This window comes from Oenanthe melanoleuca, unplaced genomic scaffold (assembly GCF_029582105.1).
Source record: "Oenanthe melanoleuca isolate GR-GAL-2019-014 unplaced genomic scaffold, OMel1.0 S029, whole genome shotgun sequence".
In the NCBI taxonomy this organism is placed as follows: Eukaryota; Metazoa; Chordata; class Aves; order Passeriformes; family Muscicapidae; genus Oenanthe; species Oenanthe melanoleuca.
Window position 1 is genome coordinate 215 of NW_026612678.1, and position 18,222 is coordinate 18,436.

Consider the following 18,222-nt stretch of genomic DNA (forward strand, 5'->3'; position numbering starts at 1 on the left):
ATGGATTTTGGGGCGTTCTCCATGGATTTTGGGGCGTTTTCCATGGATTCTGGGGTGCTCTCCACGGATTTTGGGGTGTTTTCCATGGATTTTGGGTTGTTCCCCATGGATTTTGGGGCGTTTTCCATGGATTCTGGGGTGTTCCCCATGGATTTTGGGGTGCTCTCCATGGATTCTGGGGTGTTCCCCATGGATTTTGGGGTGTTCTCCACGGATTTTGAGGTGTTCCCCATGGATTTTGGGGCGTTCTCCATGGATTTTGGGGCGTTTTCCATGGATTTTGGGGTGTTCCCCACGGATTTTGGGGTGTTCTCCATGGATTTTGAGGTGTTCTCCATGGATTCTGGGGTGTTCCCCACGGATTTTGGGGCGTTCTCCATGGATTTTGGGGTGTTCCCCATGGATTATGGGGTGCTCTCCATGGATTCTGGGGTGTTCCCCATGGATTTTGGGGTGCTCTCCATGGATTTTGGGGTGTTCCCCATGGATTTCGGGGCGTTGTCCATGGATTTTAGGGTGTTCCCCACGGATTTTGGGGTGTTCCCCACGGATTTTGGGGTGTTTTCCACGGATTTTGGGGTGTTCCCCACGGATTTTGGGTTGTTCCCCATGGATTCTGGGGTGTTCCCCATGGATTTTGAGGCGCTCTCCATGGATTTTGGGGTGTTCTCCATGGATTTTGGGGCGTTTTCCATGGATTTTGGGGTGTTCTCCACGGATTTTGGGGTGTTCCCCATGGATTCTGGGGTGCTCTCCATGGATTTTGGGGCGTTCCCCATGGATTTTGGGGCGCTCTCCACGGATTTTGGGGTGCTCTCCATGGATTTTGGGGTGCTCTCCATGGATTCTGGGGTGTTCCCCATGGATTTTGGGGTGCTCTCCACAGATTTTGGGGTGTTCCCCATGGATTTTGGGGTGCTCTCCATGGATTCTGGGGTGTTCCCCATGGATTTTGGGGTGTTCCCCACGGATTCTGGGGTGTTCCCCATGGATTTTGGGGCGTTCTCCATGGATTTTGGGGCGTTCTCCATGGATTTTGGGGTGTTCCCCACGGATTTTGGGGTGTTCCCCATGGATTTTGGGGCGTTTTCCATGGATTCTGGGGTGTTCCTCATGGATTTTGGGGTGCTCTCCATGGATTTTGGGGTGTTCCCCATGGATTTTGGGGTGTTCCCCACGGATTTTGGGGCGTTCTCCATGGATTTTGGGGCGTTCTCCATGGATTTTGGGTTGTTCCCCATGGATTTTGGGGTGCTCTCCGTGGATTTTGGGGTGCTCTCCATGGACTTTGGGGTGTTCCCCACGGATTTTGAGGTGTTCCCCATGGATTTTGGGGTGTTCCCCATGGATTTTGAGGCGCTCTCCGTGGATTTTGGGGTTGTTTTTCATGGATTCTGGGGTGCTCTCCACGGATTTTGGGGCGTTCTCCATGGATTTTGGGGCGTTCCCCACGGATTTTGGGGTGTTCCCCACGGATTCTGGCTGCACTCACGGCTGTGCAGGGCAGGGCTGCAGGACAGGCTCGTCAGCACCATGGCCGCCACCATCTCGTCCATCTCCACTGCCGCGTCCGAGCGCCTGCGCCGGGAAAAAAATCCGGGAATTCGTCAGGAACGACGCTGGGAATCCCAAAATGCTCCCTCCAAATGAGGTGGGATGGGAGAATCAGTGGGGAATTAAAGGGAAAGATCTTTGAAGTGAAGTGGAAGAACCCCCTGGATTGTCCAAATTATTCGGATTTAAATCAAGGAATGCCAGGATTTGGGATCCAAAGTGGGGAATCCCAGGATTTGAGACCCCAACTGGAGAAACCCAGGATTTGGGAACTAAGCTGTGATATCCCAAGGTTTGGGACCTAAATTGGAGAATTCCAAGATTTGGGATCCAAATGAGGAAATCCCAGGATTTGGGATCCAAACTGGGGAATCCCAGGCACAGAAACTCTGGGATATCCCAGGATTTGGGATCAAAATTGGGGAATACTGGAATTTGGGATCCAAATTGGAAAATCCCAGAATTTGAGATCCAAATTGAGAACCTCAGGTGGAGAAACTCTGGGATATCCCAGGATTTGGAATCCAAAGTAGAGAATGTCAGGATTTGGGATCCAAACTGGGAAATCCAAGGATTTTGGAATTAAATTAGGGAATTTGAGGATTTGGGATCCAAATCAGGGAATCTCAGGTGGAGAAAATCTGGGATATCTCAGGATTTGGTATCGAATTTGGGGAATCCCAGGATTTGGGATCCAAATTGGGGAATGCCAAGGTTCAGGATCCAAATTGGGATATCCCAGTCACAGAAACTCTGGGATATCCCAGGATTCGGCATCCAAAGAAGAGAATCCCAGGATTTGAGATCCAAAGTGGAAAATCCCAGAATTTGGGATCCAAATTGGGAACCTCAGGTGGAGAAACTCTGGGATATCCCAGGATTTGGGGTCCAAATCTGGGAATCCAAGGATCTGGAATCCAAACTGGGGAATTCCAGGATTTGGGATCTACATTGGGATCTCTCATTATTTGGGATCTACATTGGGATCTCCCAGGATTTGGGATCCAAACTGGGGAATTCCAGGATTTGGGATCTCTGGGATATCCCAGGATTTGGGATCCAAACTGGGGAATTCCAGGATTTGGGATCTCTGGGACATCCCAGGATTTGGGATCCAAATTGGGGAATCCCAGGATTTGGGATCTCCCAGGATTTGGGATCTACACTGGGATCTTCCAGGATTTGGGATCTCTGGGACATCCCAGAATTTAGGATCCAAATTGGGGAATTCCAGGATTTGGGATCTCCCAGGATTTGGGATCTCTGGGATCTCCCAGGATTTAGGATCCAAACTGGGGAATTCCAGGATTTGGGATCTCCTAGTATTTGGGATCTATATTGGGATCTCCCAGGATTTGGGATCTACATTTGGGATTTCCCAGGATTTGGGATCTCTGGGATAACCCAGGATTTAGGATCCAAATTGGGGAATTCCAGGATTTGGGATCTCCCAGGATTTGGGATCTCTGGGATCTCCCAGGATTTAGGTTCCAAACTGGGGAATTCCAGGATTTGTGATCTCCCAGGATTTGGGATCTCTGGGACATCCCAGGATTTAGGATCCAAACTGGGGAATTCCAGGATTTGGGATCTCCCAGGATTTGGGATCTCTGGGATCTCCCAGGATTTGGGATCTACACTGGGATCTCCCAGGATTTAGGATCTCTGGGACGTCGCAGGATTTAGGATCCAAACTGGGGAATTCCAGGATCTGGGATCTCCCAGGATTTGGGATCTCTGGGATCTCCCAGGATTTGGGATCTATATTGGGATAACCCAGGATTTCGGATCCAAACTGGGGAATTCCAGGATTTGGGATCTCCCAGGATCTGGGATCTCTGGGATCTCCCAGGATTTGGGATTTACATTGGGATCTCCCAGGATTTGGGATCCAAACTGGGGAATTCCAGGATTTGGGATCCAGGACAAGCCCCCGACCTCCTGGGCACGTCGATGCTGCTGGACACGGATCTCCCGGGAACGCTGGGCCGGGATGGGGCCTGGAGCGCGTCCTGCACCCTCCAGCACGCCGGGAATCCCGGGATCTGCTCATCCAGGGACGTCACCAGCACCTGGAAAAGGCAGGAGAAGTTTGGGATGAGCTTTGGGATCACCCAGAGCCCGCTGATCCCACAGGATTGTTTGGGATGAAGGATGATCCCAGATTTTGAGGTTGATCCCAAAAAATCTGCTCTGCCCACCCCCAAAAATCCCAAATCCAGGGATTTCCTGACCCTCAGAGTGTTGGGATTAATCCCAAATTAATTCCCAAATTTCCCACCCCCGTTCATGGAAAAATCCCTCCATGGATTTGTCACCCCCAGGGATCGGGATTTGGGGGAGCAGCACAAGGATCAAGACTTCCCAAAAATGGGATGGGGGCTTTTCCATGGATCACAAGGATCCAGAATCTCAGACTGGAATGGGGGAGATGGAATTCCAATGGGATTGGGAGATTTGATTCCCTTGGGATTGGAATTTGGGGGATTTGATTCTCTTGGGATTGGAATTGGGAGATTGAAATCCCATGGGATTGGAATTTGGGAGACGGAATTCCCAAAGGATTGGGATTGGGAGATGGAATTCCTTTGGGATTAAAATATGGGGGATTTGATTTCCTTGGCATTGGAATGTGGGAGATGGAATTCCCTTGGGATTGCAATTGGCAGATTTGATTGCTTTGGGATTGAAATGTGGGAAATTTGATTCCCTCGGGATTGGAATGTGGGAAATTGAATTCCTTTGGGATTAGAATTTGGGAGATTTGGTTCCCATGGGATTGGAATTTGGGAGATGGAATTCCTTCAGGATTGGAATGTGGGAGACCGAATTCCCTTGGGATTGGAATCTGGGGGATTGGATCCTCTTGGAATTGGGATGGGGAGATTTAATTCCTTTGGGACTGGAATTGGAGGATTTGATTCCCTCGGGATTGGGCTGGAAAACCCGGAGGATCTCACGGAAGGGAATTTTGGATGATCCCAAATCCTGCTCAGCAGGACGGAAGTGCTGAGGGACACACGTCAAGCTCGGACTCTTTCCCGGAAAAAATTCCCATTTTTCCCAGAATTTGGGATTCCTCCAAAGTAAACTAATCCCATGACCCACCAAAAACTCCGGAAAGCCGCGGATCCGGAAAACCCCGGGAATTTTTTTCTCCTCCCCCCATCCCAGGATTTACCTGCTGCCCATTGAGCTGCCGGAAGCTTCCGGAATTCGGGAACCCAGAATTCGGGAATCTGGGATTTGGCGATCCAGGATTTGACAATCTGGGATTTGGCGATCCAGGATTTGGGAATGTGGGATTTGGTGATCCAAGATTTGGGAATCCGATATTTGATGATCCAGGATTTGGGAATCTGGGATTTGTTGATCCAAGATTTGGTGATGTGGGATTTGGGGATCCAGGATTCGAGGATCCAAGATTTGGGAATCCGAGATTTGGTGATCCAGGATTTGGTGATTCGACATTTGGGGATTCAAGATTTGGCGATTTGGGATTTGAGAACCCAAGATTTGGGGATCCAGGATTTGGGAATCCGGGATTTGGTGATCCAAGACTTGGGAATCCGATGTTTGATGATCCAGGATTTGGGAATCCGGGATTTGGTGATCCAGGATTCACGGATCCAAGATTTGGTGATCCGATATTTGGTGATCCAAGATTTGGGGATTTGAGATCTGGGGATCCAACATTTGGTGATCCAGGATTTGGGAATCCAAGATTTGAGGATCCAGGATCTGGGGATCTGACATTTGGTGATCCAAGATTTGGGGATCCAACATTTGGCGATCCAGGATTTGGGAATCCAAGATTTGGAGATCCAGGATTTGGGGATCCGGGATTTGATGATCCGGGGCTGGCTCGGGGGCGGTGCGGGGCGAGTCCCGGGATCCCGTCGGGATCGGGGCTGGGATCGGGAGCGGCCACGCGGGTGCCGAGCAGGGAGCGCTTCCCCAGGCGCCGGGAGAGCACCGCCGCCATGGCTGCGGACAGACGGACGGACACGGCGTCACAACAGGGACGGACGGACAGACACGGGGTGGGAACAGGGACAGACGGACGGACACAGGGTTAGAGCGGGGACAGACAGATGGACACAGGGTGAGAACACAGACAGACGGACGGACGGACACGGGGTGAGAGCCGGACAAACGGACGGACACGGAGGGAGAGCGGGGACAGACGGACGGACACGGGGTGAGGGCCGGACAGACGGACGGACACGGAGGGAGAGCGGGGACAGACGGACGGACACGGGGTGAGAGCCGGACAGACGGACGGACACGGAGGGAGAGCGGGGACAGACGGACGGACACGGAGGGAGAGCCGGACAGATGGACGGACGGACACGGGGTGAGAACAGGGACAGACGGACTGACATGGGGTGAGAGTGGGGACAGATGGACGGACACAGGGTGAGAACAGGGACAGACGGACGGACACAGGGTGAGAATAGGACAGACGGACGGACATGGGGTGAGAATGGGACAGACGGACGGACACGGGGTTAGAGTGGGGACAGACATGGGAATGGGGCAATGGGGACAGACGGATGGACACGGGGATTAGAGTGGGGACAGACGGACGGACATGGGAATGGGGCATTGGGTACAGACATGGGGACACAGGGACAGACAGACACATATAGGGATTGGGGCATTGGGGACAGACAGACGGACATGGGAATGGGGCAATGGGGACAGACAGACGGACACGGGGACTGGGGCATTGGGGACACGCTGGGGACAGACAGACAGACACGGGAATGGGGCAATAGGGACAGACAGACGGACACAGGAATGGGGCAATGAGGACAGACAGAGATGGGAACGGGGCAATAGGGACAGACAGATGGACACGGGGATTGGGGCACTGGGGACACGCTGGGGACAGACAGACAGACACGGAAATGGGGCAATGAGGACAGACAGACGGACACAGGAATGGGGCAATAGGGACAGACAGATGGACACAGGAATGGGGCAATAGGGACAGACATGGGGACACAGACAGACAGACAGACATGGGGTCTGGGGCATTGGGGACAGACAGATGGACATCGAGACAGACAGACGTGATGGTGGCATTGGGGACATGCTGGGGACAGACAGACGGACACAGGAACGGGGCAGTGGGGACACAGGGACAGACGGACGGACACAGGCTTTGGAATGGGGCAGTGGGGACACGGGGACAGACAGACAGAAGGACACAGGGGTGGCACCGGGAGCTGGCACTGAGCACAGAAACTCCAGGATTTGGGATCCAAGCCAGGAATCCCAGGATGTGGGATCCAAACCAGAAAATCCCAGATTTTGGCATCCAAGTCAGGAATCCCAGAAGTTGGGATCCAAATCCAGGAATTTCAGGTGGAGAAACTCTGGGGAATCCCAGGATTTTGCAATCCAGACTGGGGAATCCTGGGATGTGGGATGGGGTCCAAATGGGGGAATTCCAGGATCTGAGACCCAAACGGGGAAAATCCCAGGATTCGGGATCCAAACTGGGGAATCCCGGGATTTGGGATCCAAAGTGGGGAATCCCAGACACATGAACTCTGGAATATCCCAGGATTTGGGATCCAAACTGGAAAATCCCAGAATGTGGGATCCAAATCCAGGAATCTCAGGTGGAGAAACTCTGGGATATTCCAGGATTTGGAATCCAAATTGGGGAATCCCAGGCACAGAAATCCTGGAATATCTTGGGATTTGGGACCCAAACTGGGGAATCGCAGGATGTGGGATCCGAATCCAGGAATCTCAGGTGAAGAAACTCTGGGATATCCCAGGATTTGGAATCCAAAACAGAAAATCCCAGGATTTGGGATCCCAATGGGAGAATCCTGGGATTTGGGATCCAAATTGAGTAATCCCAGGATTTGGGATCCAAGGTGGGGAATCCCAGACACAGAAATCCTGGGATATCCCAGAACTTGGGATCCAAATCCAGGAATTTCAGGTGAAGAAACTCTGGGGAATCCCAGGATTTGGGATCCAAACTAGAAAATCCCAGGATGTGGGATCCAAATCTGGGAATCCCAGGCACAGAAACTCTGGGGAATCCCAGGATTTGGGATCCAAACTGGAAAATCCCAGGATTTGGGATCCCAATCCCACAATCCCCAGCACAAACCCCGCTCACTCCGACCCCCTTGGCCTCAGCCTCTCCTCATTTCCTCCCCATTCCTTCGGGAATTTCCTTTTCCCTCCTCCCGTTTTTCCTTCCCCCTCGCAGCCCCAGGGAAGGAAAACCCTGCCCGGAGCCAAAATTCCGGCAGATTTTTTTTTGGATGTTGGATCCCATCCCGGACGTGGCCGTGCCAAGAAATCCCCGCCCCGTTTCTGTCCCACAAACCAGCGGAGCCCCGTCCCAGCTGTTCCCAATCACGGATCCCAAACTATTCCGGGCGTGGATTTGGTTTTCCCAAAAAAAACTGGGAATGTTGTAAATGTTTTTCCCTCGTGCTGCACGGTTTGGGAAAAGCGAGCTTGGAAAATGAGGAATTTTCCTCACTGCTCATCCTGGCTTTTTGGGGGGGAAAAACCAGGAAAATTGATCTTCCCACTTTTTTTTTTTTTTTTTTTTTTTTCTTTTTGTGTCTTTTTTTTTGGGAGGAATTCCCTCCAATCCAGCCAAACCGCAACAAAAACCAGAACCAAAAATTCCAGGCTACCAAACCTGGACACAAATCAACTTTTCCTTTCCCTCTTCCCAAAAAATCCTCTCCTCATCCCAAAACATCCCAAAAAATCCACACTGCGGGATCCACGGATTTCTGGATTCATGGATTCCTGGATTTGGGGATCCATGGATTTCTGGATCCATGAATTCCTGAATTTGTGGATCCACAAATTCCTGAATTTCCCAATCCAGGGAATTTCCCAGCCAGGAATCTGTGGGTCCACAAATCCTGGGATCCACAAATTCCTGGATTTGTGGATTCTTGGATTTGGGTATCCATGAATTCCTGAATTTATGGATTCCTGGATTTGGGGATCCCTGGATTTGGGGTTCCACAGATTCCTGAATTTGTGAATCCCTGAATTTTGAATCCATGGATTCCTGAATTTGGGGATCCACACATTCCTGGATTTGTGGATGCACTAATTCCTGGATTTGGGGATCCATGAATTCCTGAATTTATGGATTCCTGGATTTGGGGATCCCTGGATTTGTGAATCCATGGATTCCTGGATTTGTGGATGCACTAATTCCTGGATTTGGGGATTTGTGGATCCATGGATTACTAGATTTGGGCATCCATGAATTCCTGGATTTGGGGTTCCACAATTTCCTGAATTTACGGATTCCTGGATTTGTGGATCCACAGATTTCTGGATTTGTGGATCTATGGATTCCTGAATTTATGGATTCCTGGATTTGGGGATCCGTGGATTCTTGGATTTGTGGGTCCATGGATTCAAAGACGCACAGATTTCTGGATTTGTGGATCCACAGATTTCTGGATTTGGGCATCCATGGATTTGTGGATCCAGAGATTCCTGGATTCGTGGATCCATGAATTCTTGGATTTGGGGTTCCACAATTTCCTGAAGTTATGGATTCCTGTATCCACAGATTCCTGGATTTGTGGATTCACGGATTCCTGGATTTGGGGATTCCTGGATTAGTGGATGCACGAATTTCTGGATTTGTGGATCCGTGGATTCGGAGATGCACGGATTCCTGGATTTTTGGGTTCCTGGATTTGTGGATCCACAGATTTCTAGATTTGTGGATCCATGAATTCCTGGATTCGGGGTTCCACAATTTCCTGAATTTCTGGATTCCTGGATTTGTGGATTCCTGGATTTCCTGAATTTATGGATTCCTGGATTTGGGGATTCCTGGATTTGTGGATCCACAATTTCCTGAATTTATGGATTCCTGGAGTTGTGGATCCCAGGACTGCGCGTGGCACGTGGGGAAGGCGGCAGAGGAGGAGGAGAAGGATTTGGAGGAGGAGGAGGGGAGTGCCCGGGCCTGGAGCCGAGGGGGGCGGCACCGGGCAGGGCACGTGTGCGGGGCGGGGGACAGGAGGGACGGACAGACAGACAGACGGACCGGGATCGGGGTGGGAGGGGACCGGGACTGGGGGGACAGACAGAGGGATTGGGACAGACAGTGGGACTGGGACAGACAGAGGGACTGGGGAGGACATACAGAGAGATAGAGGGGGGGACAGACAGAGGGACTGGGACGGACAGAGGGACTGGGAAGGACATACAGAGGGATAGAGGGGGGGACAGACAGAGGGACTGGGACGGACAGAGGGTAGAGGAGACAGACAGAGGGACTGGGGGGGATATACAGAGGGATAGAGGGGGGGACAGAGAGATTGGGGGGGACAGACAGAGGGACTGGGACGGACAGATGGATTGGAGGAACAGAGGGGATGGCGGGGACAGACAGGGACTGGGAGAGGAGACAGACAGAGGGACTGGGGGGACAGAGGGATTGGGGGGGACACAAACAGCGGGCAGGGAATGACCCGGGACGGAGGAACACAGACCCCGGACAGGGATGGGAATGCCCCGGGTCTGGGGGGGACACGGACCCCGGACAGAACCCCGGAGGATCCCCCGGGCTCCGAGCAGCGAGCAGAACCGGGCAGGGCGCTGCTCCCACCGGCACCGGCAGAACCGGGTGCGGAACCAGAACCAGAACCAGAACCAGAACCGGCTGCTGCCCATCCCGCCCCAGCCCGGTGCCCGCTTACCTGCGGCCGTGGCTGTTTGCGAACCCCCGCTCCCTATTCCCGGCTCCCCGCTCCCTATTCCCGGTTCCCGTTGCCGATCCCGGGCGGGGCGGGGGCGGAGCCGCGGCCGGGCGGGAACCGCCGCTCCCGCGCGCGGGTTTTTTTTTTTGGTTTTTTTTTTTTTTTTTAATTATTATCACCATCATCCCCCCCACCCCTATATTTTTTTTCCCTGCGGAAAATGAAGTAAGGGAGAACAAGGAGAATAAGCAAAGCAGCGAGCCGAGCTCGGGGGCGAACACAACTCACCGAGCGGCGCTCCGCGCTCGGCCTCGCCGCCGGCCGGGTTAAAGCTCCCGGGGCCGGGCTGCTGTAAACAACCTCTCCCCTCATGCTCGGCCCCTTCCTGCGCATTGGCTTCTGCATGGAACGCCCCCAAAGCCCGGCCCCGAGCCCCGAGCCCCGGCCCGGCCCGGGGAGGGAGCCGCGAACCCCTCGCTCTCTCTCTCCTTCTCCCCCTCGTTCTCTCCTTCTCCCCCTTGATCTCCCTCCTCGCTCTCCCCGTCTCCCCCTCGCTCTCTCCTTCTCCCCCTCGCTCTCTATTTCTCTCCCTCGCTATTTCTCCCCCTCGCTCTCTATTTCTCCCCCTCGTTCTCTCTCCTTCTCCCCCTCGCTCTCTCTCCTTCTCCCCCTCGCTCTCTATTTCTCTCCCTCGCTCTCTATTTCTCCCCCTCGTTCTCTCCTTCTCCCCCTCGCTCTCTATTTCTCTCCCTCGTTCTCTCTCCTTCTCCCCCTCGCTCTCTATTTCTCCCCCTCGTTCTCTCTCCTTCTCCCCCTCGCTCTCTATTTCTCTCCCTCGCTCTCTATTTCTCCCCCTCGCTCTCTATTTCTCCCCCTCGCTCTCTATTTCTCTCCCTCGCTATTTCTCTCCCTCGCTCTCTATTTCTCCCCCTCGTTCTCTCTCCTTCTCCCCCTCGCTCTCTCCTTCCCTCTCCCCCTCCTCCTTTCCCCGCTTCTCTCTCCCCCCGGTTCTTTCCCCGCTTCTCTCCCCGCCCAGCCCATGAGGCCCCGCAGCCCTCGGGGCTCCGCTGTTTAATATTTACAGCTCGCCTTTTGCTCGCTTCCTGGGTTAGGCTGAGCTTTAAAAAGTCAGCTTTTAGCGGTGGTTTAACTTTGGGCCCTCGAGGCTGCGGTTTTTTTGGGTTTTTTTTTTGCCTGCTTGAGGGTGGGACTCTTCCCCCCTGCGCCTCTTTATCAAGGAATTTGGATTGTCCTGCACCGCATTCCCAAGGGATTGGGGTCCCTGTCATCCCTTTTCCAAGGAATGCTGCTCCCCCTTTACCCCTCTCCCAAGGAATCAGGCTCACTGTGATCCCCTTCCCAAGGAATTTGGATCTTCCTGCACCCCATTCCCAAGGAATTAGGGTCCCCATGATCCCTTTCCCAAGGAATTGGGATCTCCCTGCACCCCATTCCCAAGGGATCGGGGTCCCTTTGATCCCCTTCCTAAGGATTTGGGGTCCCTGTGATCCCCTTCCCAAGGATTTGGGGTCTTCCTACACCTCATTCCCAAGGAATCGGGCTCCTCCTGCACCCCATTCCCAAGGAATTAGGGTCCCCATGATCCCTTTCCCAAGGAATTTGGATCTCCCTGCACACCATTCCCTAAAAATTGGGGTCCCCCTGCACCCCCTTCCTAAAGAACTGGGATCTTCCTGCCCCCCTTTCCCACGGATTTGGGGTTCCTGTCATTCCTCTCTCTCCTTTTGGGGTTTATCCCACTTTGGGGCATTGTTTTCCCCCTCCCTTCAAACCCTTTTTGTCACCACGACAAAAAATCCCTAATTTTGGTGTTTGTCCCTTTACAGCGCGTCAAGGCAGAGCTGCTGTACAAACACTGGGCCTGTGCCAGCCTCTAAAAATGTTTATTTTTACCACCAAGGAATTTACACAACCCAGGTGGGATTTTACCACTGTTGTCCAAGGTAAAATGCTGGGACAAGAACAGCTTTTCACCCAGTTGAGATATAAAAGATGAAACCTGATGAGATTTCCCAAAAAAAATCTGTATTTTTTTTAATTTGTAAAACCAAAAACCTTCTCCAATGCACCCAAACCAGAGCCAAAAATCTTCCATTTCCAGAAACGCTCCTAAATTTCCTCCCAAGCTCCTCAGGCTTGGGTTTCTCAGTCAGCTCATTAAGTACTAAAATGAAAATTAAAATTTAAAAGAGAGTTATTACATATGCAGAGGAGGTGCCTGTGAAATCCATTGCTTTGAGATCTCACCTTGGGAGGCAGCTTGTTCTGCTGCCACACCTGAGAAAAGATATTTCAAAACTGCAGGATGGGCTGTGCCTCGCCTTCCTCCATGATCTCCCCTCATGGCCACCCCTCATCTCCTCCATGATTTCCCCTCAGGGCTTCCCCTCATCTCCTCCATGATCTCCCCTCATGGCCAACCCTCATCTCCTCCATGATTTCCCCTCAGGGCTGTCCCTCATCTCCTCCATGTTCTCCCCTCATCTCCTCCATGATCTCCCTTTAGGGCTGCCCCTCATCTTCCTCCATGATCTCCTCTCATCTCCTCCATGATCTCCCTTTAGGGCTTCCCCTCCTTTTCCTCCATGATTTCCCCTCAGGGCTGCCCCTCATCTCCTCCATGATCTCCCCTCATGGCCACCCCTCATCTCCTCCATGATCTCCCCTCATGGACACCCCTCATATTCTTCCATGTTCTCCCCTAATCTTCCTCCATGATCTCCCCTCATGGCTGCCCATCCTCTTCCTCCATGATCTCCCTTCATGGCTGCCCCTCACCTCCTCCATGTTCTCCCCTCATCTCCATGTTCTCCCCTCATGGCTGCCCATCCTCTTCCTCCATGATCCCCCCTCACGGCCACTCCTTGCTTCCTCCATGATCTCCCTTCAGGGCTGCCCCTCACAACGATGGAGGCTCCTCATCTCCTCCACCATCGTCCCTCATCATCCTCCATGATCTCCCTTCATGGCCACCCCTCGCCTTCCTCCATGATCTGCCGTCATGGACACCCCTCATCTCTTCCATGTTCTCTCCTCATGGACACCCCTCACTTCCTCCATAATCTTCCCTCACAGACACCCCTCATGGCCTCAATGATCTCCCTTCAGAGCTGCCTCTCACCATCCTCCATGATCTCCCCTCACGGACACCTCTCATCTCCTCCATGTTCTCCCCTCATCTCCTCCATGGTGTCTGCTCATGGACATCCCCATCTTCCTCCATCATCTCCCCTCATCTTCCTCCATCATCTCCCCTCACGGATACCTCTCATCTCCTCCACGATCTCCCCTCAGGGACACCCCTCACCATCCTCCATGATCTCCCCTCATGGACACCCCTCATCTCCTCCATGTTCTCCCCTCATCTTTCTCCATGATCTCCCCTTACGGACACCCCTCCTCATCCTCCATGATCTGCCCTCATCTCCTCCATGTTCTCCCCTTCTCATCCCGCATGATCTGCCCTCATGGCTGCCCCTCATCTTCCTCCATGATCTCCCCTCACGGACACCTCTCATCTTCCTCCATGATCTCCCCCCATGGCCACCCCTCACCTCACCATGATCTCCCCCATGACCTCCCCTCACAAACGCGGCCATTCCCCATCTCCCCGGGATCTCCCCTCACGCCTCTCTCCCATTCCCTCTCCCTCTCGCCCGCCGCTCCTTTCCCGCCCCCGCCGCTGGCGGGAACAGCGCGTGCCCTCCCCGCCCCCCGCCCTGGCTACGTGCAGTTCCCCACGAGGCGCCGCGCGCGCCCCCCGCCCGCGGGAACGGCTCGCGCCGCACGTTCGCGCCCCCGCCCGCCCGGAGGGGGGAGGCGGGACAGAACCGGCCAATGGCGGCGGGCGGGGCTGCGGCACCGGCCAATGGCGGCGGGCGGGGCTGCGGCACCGACCAATGGCGGCGGGAGGGGCTGCGGCACCGGCCAATGGCGGCGGGCGGGGCTGCGACACCGGCCAATGGCGACACGAGCTTCCAGGGAAGCCCCGCCCCTCACGGGCGCTCATGGCGGCCTCAGAGGCGGGCGGAGCGTCCCGCTCTGCCCTCAGCGCCCGCTCTGCCCTCAGCGCCCGCTCTGCCCTCAGCGCTCTCGGTTCGTAACCGGCCCCGGTTCCGCAGCGCCCTCGGTGCTTTAGCGCCCTCAGCCGCCTCGGCTCTGCAGCTCCCTCACTTCTTCAGCCCCCTCAATCTTTTCGGCATTTTTTGCCCCCTCATCCTCCTCATTCCTTCAGTCCCTTCATTTCCTTCATTCCCTCATTCCCTTCCTTCCTCTTATTCCCTTCATCCCCCTCAGTCCCTTCATTTCCTTATTCCCTTCATCCCCCTCAGTCCCTTCATTCCCTTATTCCCCTCATCCCACTCAGGTTTTTTTCCATAGTTTCCTCAGGACCTTCACTCCATTGTTCCTCATTCCTCTCATCCCGCTCAGTCCTTTCTCTCTCAGTCCATTCCATTATTCCCCTCATCCCGCTCAGTTCCTTAATTTTCTTCATTCCCTTATTCCCCTTATCCTGCTCGATCCTTTTATTCCCTCACTCCCTTCATTCCCTTATCCCTCAATCCCTTTATTCCCTTCTTTCCCTCATTCCCTAATTCTTCTCATTCTGTCATTCCCACATCGCCCTCATTCCCTAATCCCTCTTACTCCCCACATCCCCTCATCCCCTAATTCCACTCATTCCCTAATTTCCCTCATTCCCACTCCCCATTCCCTCATCCCCTCATTCCTACATTCCCCTCGTTCCCTAATTCCCGTTATTCCCTGATCCCTCTCATTCCCATATCCCTCATTCCATAATTCCCCTCATCCCCTCATTTCCATTTCCCTAACTCCCATCACTTCCCTAACTCCCCATTCCCTAATTCTCCTCCTCCCCATTCCCCACTTCTTCGTCCCCTCATTCCTACATTCCCTTCATTCCCTCATTTCCATCATTCCCCAATTCCCCATTCCCCTCCTTCAATCATTCCCTAATTCCCATCATTCCCTCATCCCCTAATTCCCATTCCCCCATTTCCCTCATCCCCTGATCCCTCTCATTCCCTAATTCCCCATTCCCATAATTCTTCTGATGCCATTATTCCCTAATTCCTTTCATTCCCGAATTCCCTGCATCCCCTAATTCTCCTCATCCCCAAATTCCCCTCATTCCCTAATTCCCCATTCCCTAAATTCCCAAATTCTCCATTCCCTAATTCTCCTTATTCCCTCATTCTCCTCATCCCCCCATTCCCCTCATTCTGTCATTTCCTCATTCCTTAATTCCCCATTCCCTCATTCCCCTAATTCCCCTCATTCCCTAATTCTCCACTCCCTAATTCCCTAATTCCTCTCATTCCCATTTTCCTAATTTTCCTAATTCTCCATTCCCTAATTCCCCTCATTCCCTCATTTCCTAATCCCCCTAATTCCTCTAATTTCTATTTCCCTAATTCTCCCCATTCTCTAATTTTTCCTAATTCCCCCATTCCTTAATTCCCCATTCCCTAATTCCCAATTCCCATCATCCCCTAATTCCTCATTCCCTCATTCCTTAATTCCTTCATTCCCTAATTCCCCTAATTTCTTAATTTCCTAATTCCTCTCATTCCTATTTCCTTAATTCCCCTCAGTCCCTAATTCCTCTCCTTCCCATCTTCCTAATTTCCCAAATTCCCCTCATTCCTTAATTCCTCTCATTCTTATTTCCCTAATTCCCAAATTCCTCTCATTCCCAGGAATTCTCTGGGAATCCCAGCCCAGTTGGGAATTCCTTCCCAAAATTCCAGGAAAATCCTGCAAATGGAAATCTTGCAAAATCCTCCCAAAATCTTGGATATTCTCCCTCACCTCAGGAAATTCTTGGAATTCTCTCATTCCAAGAAAAATTCCCATTCCATGAATTCTCCCTTTATTCCCAAAAAAAGAATTTGGGAATTTTTTCCTGATACAACTATTCCCAAATAAAGAATTTAGGATTTTTTTCCAGGGTGATTTTTTTCCAGATTTTGATTAATTATTTATTATTTTGTATCATAATTTATTCATTTAAAAAATATTTATTTTTCTACATAATTTATTGCTCTATTATATATTTGCAATAATTATTTAATATATTTTTATATTATTCTATATATTTAATATTTTACTTTGTATTTGCTGTATTTATTTTATTATGTCATAAAGTTTATTTTCTCCTATATTAACTATTTTATATTATCAAATAATACTTTATTAATTAAAATTTTATATACTTTATAATTTTATTATGGTGTAGGGGGAATTTACCAGAGTTTGGTTTATTATTTATTATTTTGTGTAATCATTTATTAATTTTTAATTATTTATCTTTCTATATAATTTATTATTCTCTATATTTACTAGATTTTATTATTTTATATAGTTATGAGTTTTAATATATTTGCAATATTTTACTTAATATAATTTATTACTTTATTATATATTTACTAGATTTTATTTTTATATGATTTTATATAAATAATATATAATTATATATAAATGATATAAATAAATAAATAATATGTAGTTTTATATATTTTATGCAATCATTTAATATTTTATTTTACATTTACTACATTTTTATTTTTTTATTTTACTATTTTTTAAAAATTTATTTCATTATTTATAATTTTATTTTTTCCAAGCTGTTCCCATTTTTAGATCCCATTAAAACTCCTGGATTTTCAGACTGGGATTTTAAGACAAAAAATATGGAATTTTTATCCTCTGAAAAAAGCAGAAAAATTTCCCTCCAAAAAAAAAACATTTCCCAGGAAAAGCAGGAATTTTGGGAGATCCACAGAAAATTCCATTAATTTCCAAAAAAAACCTGGAAAAGGAGGGAAAACCATCCCAGATTTCCCAGAATCCAAGGAATTCCAAAAACAAGGAAACCATGAGGAAAAATTCCCAAATTTTATTTGGTTTAAGTTAAAATTTAATTAAAGTAATTAAGTTTAATTAATCCCTCCCATTTTCCCATTTTTTCAATTTTTCCCAATTTTTCCCCAAATTTTCCCATTTTTTTTTATTTCCCCCCATTTTTCCGTTTTTTCAATTTTTTCCATTTTCCCATCTCCCCCCATTTTTTTCCCATTTCCCCCCATTTTTGCCACTTTCCCCTTTTTTACTTTTTATCTTTCCCTCCAATTTTCCCCCATTTTTTCCTTTTTTCCCGAATTTTCCCCAAATTTTCTCAATTTTTTCCCATTTCCCCCATTTTTCCTTTTCCCCCAATTTTTCCTTTTTTTCCCATTTTCCCCATTTCCCCTTTTTTTCCCTTTTTCTCCCAATTTTTTCCATTTCCCTATTTCCCCAAATTTTCCCCATTTTCCCCATTGCCCCCCATTTTTTTAATTTTCCCCAATTTTCTCCCATTTTTTTAATTTTTCCCATTTCCCCCTTTTTTCCTTTTTACCTTTTCTCCCCAATTTTCCCCCATTTTTCCCATTTCCCAGCATTTTCCCAATTTTCCCCGTTTTTTCAATTTCCTCCCATTTTTTCTTTTTTCCCCATTATTTTCCATTTCCTCATTTCCCCCATTTTATTTCCACTTTCCCCATTTTTCCCATTTTCCTCCTTTTTACATTTCCTCCAATTTTTTCCTCATATTCCCCCATTTTTCTCAAATTTTCTCAAAATTTCTCAGTTTTTTCCCATTTTTTCCATTTCCCTATTCCCCCATTTTATTCCCATTTACCCCCAATTTTTCTCCATTTTCCCAATTACCCCCAATCTTTCCCAATTTTATTCCCATTTTTCCACAGTTGTTCCCATTTTCCCAAATATTCCCAATTTTTTCCCATTTCAACTCATTTTTTCCATTTTCACCATTTCCTAATTTTTCCCCATTTATGCCATTTCCCCCATTTTTCTCATTTCCATTTCCCCATTTTTCCCCATTTTTCCCCAATTTTCC

The 18,222-nt window shown here is 49.9% G+C and overlaps 1 protein-coding gene across 1 annotated transcript; it reads right to left on the reverse strand.

The window, feature by feature from the left end:
* Positions 1-1,492: 1,492 nt before the first annotated feature.
* On the reverse strand, positions 1,493-10,647 carry LOC130266385 (uncharacterized PPE family protein PPE21-like; the record flags this gene model as incomplete). The annotated part of the gene is made up of 4 exons (XM_056515661.1): positions 10,569-10,647; positions 4,736-5,541; positions 3,493-3,626; positions 1,493-1,578 (listed from the first exon to the last, which is right to left on the reverse strand). Coding segments are annotated over exons 2-4 (1,024 nt in total), but the record flags the coding sequence as incomplete, so codon positions are not given.
* Positions 10,648-18,222: the final 7,575 nt, after the last annotated feature.